At 39.6% G+C, this 7,500-nt stretch overlaps 1 protein-coding gene across 22 annotated transcripts in view; it reads left to right on the top strand.

The window, feature by feature from the left end:
- Positions 1 to 7,500, top strand: part of LOC127063440 (mediator of RNA polymerase II transcription subunit 15-like) — a 378,635-nt gene that overhangs the window by 330,596 nt on the left and 40,539 nt on the right. For all 22 annotated transcript variants that reach the window (XM_050993320.1, XM_050993338.1, XM_050993249.1 and 19 more), the window contains one exon: positions 6,883 to 7,053. In XM_050993320.1, the coding sequence (XP_050849277.1) occupies positions 6,883 to 7,053 (171 nt within the window). The remainder of the gene's footprint in view (positions 1 to 6,882; positions 7,054 to 7,500) is intronic.

Raw genomic sequence — 7,500 nt, 5'->3', positions numbered from 1 at the left:
CGATCGATTGATTCAACGATACGTGTGAGAGCGATGCGTGAAAGAGAAAATAAAAAACAGAAAAAAAAAATAACACACGGTAGAGATACATACGGTATGTTGAGCGCGTTTAAAAGAATGAAACGAGCCACCAAATTGCAAAGAGTCGAATGGCGAATGGTGAACAACCTGCGTGCGAGAAAGAGAAACAGAGAGGAGAGAGAGAGAGAGAGAGAGAGAGAAAGAGAGAGAGAAAGAGAGAGGGATGGGATAAGCGCGACGATCGGGCCACGCTCTCGGCAATTTTGTACTCCATTGGTACGGCATAAATCCCTTTTAACGTCGGATTCAATGCGGCGTAAGCTCGCCTTCCTCCTCAAGCGTGTATATCGAATCCTCGTATTTTTGCCGCTGGGAAGCTCGTTTCGTGATACATCGAAGATATATCTAAGAAACGTGAAAGAGAAAGCGAAAGAAAAGTAGATAGGTAGTTAGATAGATAGTTAGATAGATAGTTAAATATATAGCTCGATAATAGATACGAGCTATCTACGTCGATATCATAGATTTTTACATATATACTTTGTAAATATATTTCGAAGCATCTTCTCTCTCTCTTTCTCTCTCTCTCTCTCTCTCTCTCTCTGTTTCTGTATATTTATCTTCTTCGTGTTTGTTATTCGTTTAAGAATCACGTGGAATTTTGTCCTCTCAATGTCGTTTCTTAAATTACTCTCTCTCTCTCTCTCTTTCTCTGTGTGTATGTGTGTGTGTGTGTATCGAAATCGACTTCGTTCAAGAATCACGTAGTATTTTGCCTCTTCAATGACGTTCCTTAAATTACTTTCTCTCTCTCTCTCTCTCTCTCTCTTTCTTTCTCTTTCTGTATGTGCGAAAAGAATCGAACGGATGTATAAACTTTGGTAGTGTTAAGTGCTACGAAATGAGAGATACTCTCGGGCGAAAATTAAAGGGAAATTAGGGCGTCGCTCGTAACTCCTTTCTTCGCTCGTTCCTTTCTCGTCCTTATCCCCGTTCTCCACTTCTTCATCCAGCACCATTTCTTCTTCTTGGATAATATTTTTCTTCGTAGGTAGTAGAAGGGATCGAATAGTTGATAGGGTAGGGTACAGAAGGTGGGGTGGGATATAGGTTTCTGGAGTGGGGGGACTTAGAGCGAACCACCACACCGAAGCTAATACCGCAGCTCTCTTTCTCCTCTTCTCTCTCTCTCTCTCTCTCCTCTATCCACGACGAAATTAAGGGAAATCGTGTGCCGCTTGGCGCCCACTACGTACGAGCGCACCATCGTGCTACAGAGGAGAAAATCGATATGCAAATCTACGCGCAAATCCTAGTAATCTTGCTCGGCCGTCCTGCAGCCCTTGCTTGCAACGTCTCGACGACTCTACGTTCGTATGCACGCGTCTTTCTCTCTCTCTCTCTCTCTCTCTCTCTCTATATATATATATATATATATATATATATATATATATATATATATAATGTGTCGATGTATGTGTGTGCTCGTTGTGCTTTACCACCCCATCTTCTCTCTCTATCTATCTATCTATCTATCTCTATCTCTCTCCTTTTCTTTCTTTCTCTCTTGCTTTCACTCTTATACCGTCACCAAAGCCGACATCCACGCTTTCGTCGTGTGCTTTAATACACACGCGAGAAAGAGAGAGAGAGAGAGAGAATGAGTGAGTGAGAGAAAGAAGGTGTGTGCGAGAAAGAGATGGGTGAGATGTTATAAAGCGGAGTTAGCTCGGGTCTGAAGGATCGTGTTCGTCGGCTACCTTCGACGACAGGGCTTTATCGAGGTGAAAAAGGTTGCTCGACATCGACCTCCTGCCGCCATGAAGTGAACACCTTCACACCATTCCCCTCTTTACTTTCTTCTTCTTCTTCTTCTTCGTCGTCTTTCTCTTTCTCTTCGTCTTTCTCTTTCTCCTTCGAATCGTTTTTACAAAATGTTACCATCTCTCTTTCTCTCTCTCTCTCTCTCTCTCTCTCTCTTTCTCTTTTTCTCTCATCTTCGAGTAGAAACGAAAAGAACGATGAATTATTGTCGCCTTGGGTTTTATTGTCGCAAACGATACAATCTTTTTCACGACTACGATCCTTAGTTTTTTTCCTTTCCTCCTTTTTCCTTTTCTTCTTAGCGTTAAGACTGCGTCGTAAATATTGATTACGATTCGAGGACGTACGTACATATGTACGTACGTATGTACGTCGTTGAGATAAAGTTCCTTCTTTCAGACGGAAATATTTATGTTTGGGTTGTAACGTGACGACATTTGTACACTTTTTTCATAAACGACTTTTAATATTGAACTTTGAAAGAAAACATAATAACGATACGTGCCAGCAAGCATTCCATTTACGTACGTACGTAGTTACAAATTGGTTTTCCTGTAAAAAGTCTCATCTATCTATCTATCTATCCATCTATCTATCTATCTATCTATCTATTTATCTATCTATCTATGTATACTGCAAAATGGTTTATCTACGTATGTACGTACGTATATACGTTTGTATGTATGTAAGTATCTATTCAATTCCTCATTTTATCTTACGTAGAACCGGCAATAACTCAAGACAAGGTAAAGTTCATTGTAGCCTCGAGCGTGCGAACCCAAGTTTTCGTCTTATTCCAAGCTGAGTCAGTCAGCAACGACGAGTTCTTTTTATTCGCGAAAGGTCAGACCCGGAGGAAGGAAGACGATCAATCTTGATCCCAATTATCGCGTCGTTCAGCGCCCGTAATTGAGTCGGTCTCAGACCCTTCCAATTTCTTTTTAACGTTCGGAAAGCCAAAACAATGACGATCGAAGGAGGTACCTCCTTCGACTTCCTTCTTCGTGAAAGGAAAAAAGAAAACAAAAAAAAAAAAAGAAAAAAGAAGAAGGAATAAGAAACAAAGAAAGAAACAAAAAGAAGTAAAGAAAAAGAGTGAAAACGTGTTTTTGCCCTTGACATACCTCCGTCGTTCGGTTTTGTGCCAATAATTTATCAACGAGCGCAAACGGACAAGGAGAGTACATTGAAATTTTCTTAACGACGATCACGCTTGATTTTCTCCGTTTTCGTTGCGTCAAGGCTTTACGTTGAAATTCGAAGGGGACAGAGAAAGATGGAAAAAGAAAGAACAGTATGTTTTAACTGTCGACGTAACATTGCTTTTTCTTTTTTCTTTTTTTTTTTTTTGATCGGGTTCAATTTTTATATCATTTTTTAAATTTCGTTTTTGTTTTACAAGAGGATAATAATATATTCTTCCTCGGATAATATCCGAACTATTTGCGAAGCGACCCGGATGATCGATATATGGAATTTTCTAATATATATTATTTTTCGAGATTCTTCGAGAAGAAAACGGGACGGACAAGCTCGATAGGGACGTATGATCGATCGTTCCGGGTGATCTTATCGTTTGAGATCCTCGATTTGTCATCGATCAAAGTTTCGAGGCTTGAAGCAACAGGATTACGTGTGTTACGTTCGTAGATGTTAACGTTGCTGCTGGGTACATGTATATGGCTGCTTTCACGTAAATTCATCCGCTCGACATCGACACCTAATTAGCACTAAAACCTGGGATGCGTCGAACGCCTAGCGTTCGTGGAAAAGCTGTCTCGTTTCACGTGTCATCTCTCTCCCTCTCTCTCTTCCTCTCTCTCTTCCTCTCTCTCTTCTCTCTTTTACAATTAGTTAAGCGAGAACAAACCGCATCGAGGTAGATAGAGATTAAGCAACATAGAAGCACTATGTTCACGTCAACATCGATGTAGAAACGAAGAGAAAGAGAGAAAGAGACAGAGACAAAGACAAAGAGAGAGAGAGAGAGAGAGAGAGAGAATGAGGAGAGATCAACTCTTCTCGATACCTCGAAACTTTCTCATGGTTACTAGACATTATTTCTGGAAACTCTCGAATATACTTAATTAAGCGATATTTGAGTACTTTTCCCATATCCCCAACCCTCTCTCTCTCTCTCTCTCTCTCTCTGTCTTTTCTTTACACTACCATCAGAGTTTACGTTCGCAAGCTGTTATTATCAAAAGCCACTGGATTTTCGTAAGAAAGCACGAACGCGCTTCAGGGGGTTGCTGATGTTGGTACCACTAGTGTGGTTGACTTCCCATCCTCTATATAGACATCTTACCTGAACTAATATTGTTAAGGTCTAATTAGTACCACCACGACACCCACCGACCTTCTTCCTCCTCCTCCACTTCCACCTCCTTCTTCTCTTCCCACTTCTACTCCTCCTTCTTCCATCATCACCATCACCACCATCACCACCACCACCACCACCACCATCGCCGCCTTCTTCCTTTTCATGCTCCCTAGGTTACTCCTTGCTTCTCCCCTTTTCGTACCACTTCCGTATTCCGACCTTGCAGCAGTCTAGGCAGCAACGGCAACAGCACCCGCAACTCACCCTTAAACCCTGTTACACTTCGCTCCGACGCCCGAGTTATGAACGAGCGTGCGAGCGAACGAACGAACGAACGAACGAACGAACGAACGAACGAGCAAACTTACGTATGAGAGAGAGAGATAGAGAAATAGAGAGAGAGAGAGAGAGAGAGAGGAGTAAGATCCTTTGCGCACTAGCTATATTATGAGCCACTTCTGCTGGAGTATGTTTCGTTTATGGATAAATTCGAAATGAGGGGACGGTACTTGTGTACGATAACAATGCCGTAACAACTTGCCTTCACGCTTACTCGCGCTTTTACTACAACGATGATATTACTCTAAACCGGTAAACGTAAACATTACGTTTGTTTTGTTCTTCTGCGAAAACGTTCGTCTGTTCGTACCTTCGTTTAGTTCGTTTCTACGTATTATCAAGCAAATAAGTAAGTACTCAAATCGTTTCGCCGTAACTCGCACTTTCTCTAGTTTGAAAGAAATTCTTTCTTCTCTCTTTCTCTCTCTCTTTCTCTCTTTATCTCTCTAAATGTCTGTTTCCTTTTTTATTTAGAAAAAGAGAGAGAGAGAGAGAAAGAGAGAGAGAGGGTGTTCATTTCGTATGTAAAAGTTAAAATTGATATTAAAAAAAAAAAAAAAGAAAGAAAGAAAGAAAGAAAAGAAAAAAGAAAAAATAGAGAAGAAGAACATAATTTAAAAATCTTTTTGAAACTGAGTGAAAAGGAAGAGCAAGAAGGTAACTATGCGAAAGTAAAACTCGTTCGTGAATATTGGTTTCGTTAACCATCCACTCGTATCTTAGAAGATCTATCCATTACGGATAAATTTCAAATAAGGGGAAAATGTATGCACGCTTACTACCTTACTTACATATGAGAATATTTCAAAGAGGAGAGACTCTCTCGTACACTCCTCCAACCCCCTTACCTATCTTCATCCTCGTGCTTCTACCACCGTTCTAACAACCCCCAAGGAAAGTCTTCTTAATTGAAGTAGTAGTCTTAATCGTACTTTCCCCAATATGTTCCTATCGTCTTCGTACCTTTATAAATTATCCGATTAAGAGTTATTGCTCTTTTTATGATCTTGCTATCTTATTTCTCTTTTGTATCGTTACATGATGGTATTATAATTTGTTACATGATTGTTCTATAAACGTGCGTTTTTAATTTAAGAATAATAATGTACGAATGTATTACGTATATATCTGTCATTGCTTTATTACTTCATTCTTGCGAATTATTCGCGAGTCTCTTTTCGTTTTTTCTTTCTTTCTTCTTTTTCTTCTTCTTTTTTCCTTTTACAACGTTCGTTCGAATTTTTCACGATTATATCGTGTTAGATTTAATGGTAGATCGTGAAGGAAGTAAATGCGTACCTATCTCTCTATCGTTTTTATCGTTTCATCGATTACACGTATTGGCTATTTTCTGTTCTTTTCCTTTTTTTCTTTTTCATTTTTATTCTTTTCTCTTCCCGTTCGAATATCTTCCTTATGTACCCATTTGTATCACGAAACAAAAATAGTTGGAAAGTTCTGATAAGATCGTTAGTTTCATCGTTCCTTAACTTTCCTTCGTTCTATAAAGAAGCCGTACAGAAGGGGTAGTCACGAAAGATGGCTCGTTAAGGAACTAGGAATTTGTAAAAGGCAAACGATGAAATAAGTGAAACGGGTGGGGAATAGGGTGGAGTTGGGAGAATGCACAGAAGAAGAGGGGTGAGAACAGGACGTTAACAAGTTCATCGTATAAAGGGATTTTCGATAGAACCGTCCGTATGAAATTGGATCTGTATGGTTGAAAACGAGTAGTCAAGTCCTCGTAACGCGAGACGAACAGATTAAACTAAGAAGTTGACATTTCCTTTGACCCTAGCCTTTGCCGAGTGACATCGGATTTAATTAATTTTAAAAACAGATACATTTATCTTACGAAAATACCGATGGATGTGCGGGTACCCGTCCTCTTACTATCACTACTACTACTACTGCTACTTGTACTACTACTACGCTACTACTACTTACTTACTTTAGTAGAAACAGCTGACTACGATAAATTTCAGACACAGACGTTACCACGCCGAGAGTATTTCTTCCGGCAGCGTTTTCGCAGAAACTATGTATTTCATGGACTATGGTATTTTTCGTATTGCAGTGGGAACAAGTAGAGCGTAGAATTACGCGAAAGAGATATTGCGAGTATAGGAGAGGGAGGAGGACGTACGCCTTGTTCAGCATTTACAAAATTGCGCGAATTTATGATATTACATACTTTAACTTGACTTGAGTCGTAATTGAATGAGAAAAAAAAAAAGAAAGAGAGAAAAGAAAAAGAAGAAAGAAAACTTCGTCCCTATTAAGTCGACGAAGTTTTCTATTATCGTTAAAATATTACTTTTTGAATATAGATATTTTCGTACAATCTTTATAGTTTTTTCCTTCGTTTGTTTCAGGGCCGATGTAATCGGGAAAAGCCACCCTGCAAATACTTCCATCCTCCTCAACACCTTAAGGACCAGCTTTTGATAAACGGACGGAATCACTTAGCCCTGAAGAACGCGCTGATGCAACAAATGGGCCTAACGCCTGGTCAACCATTAGTGCCTGGCCAGGTACCAGCAGTGGTACGTCAACCAATTAATACAACAATCGTTGCACCACTTCTGCTCTTTTCACACATCCACATATATTATAATAATATCTCATCACGATCGAAAAGTTTTCATTTTTTGTCTGTGTTAGTCGAGAGGTTTATACCACTAGATACCTTTTTTTTTTCTTGGTAGGCAACGCCGTGTAAGATCGTGTACGGTGCGCTGAGAAAAATGAAGACATTTTTTCTTTCTTTCTTTATTTCTTTCTTTTTCTTTTTCTTTTTTTTTTCTCTATTCGCCATGCAAAGAAACGGTCAAACGTTTCTTAATGAATTTTATTATTCGTTTAAATAACGTTACTTCAAGTTCCATTTGACGAAACTTTTCAGAGATTTGATGTTCGAAAATGGCCGTACACCGTACACGTTCACCTGCGTTCGTTTTTTTTTCTGCGGGCATTGCACCGAGAGATGAATT

The sequence above is a fragment of the Vespula vulgaris genome, chromosome 1, assembly GCF_905475345.1.
Source record: "Vespula vulgaris chromosome 1, iyVesVulg1.1, whole genome shotgun sequence".
In the NCBI taxonomy this organism is placed as follows: domain Eukaryota; kingdom Metazoa; phylum Arthropoda; class Insecta; order Hymenoptera; family Vespidae; genus Vespula; species Vespula vulgaris.
Note: the sequence above shows the minus strand (reverse complement) of the source record. Positions and strands in the feature narration are given on the sequence as shown.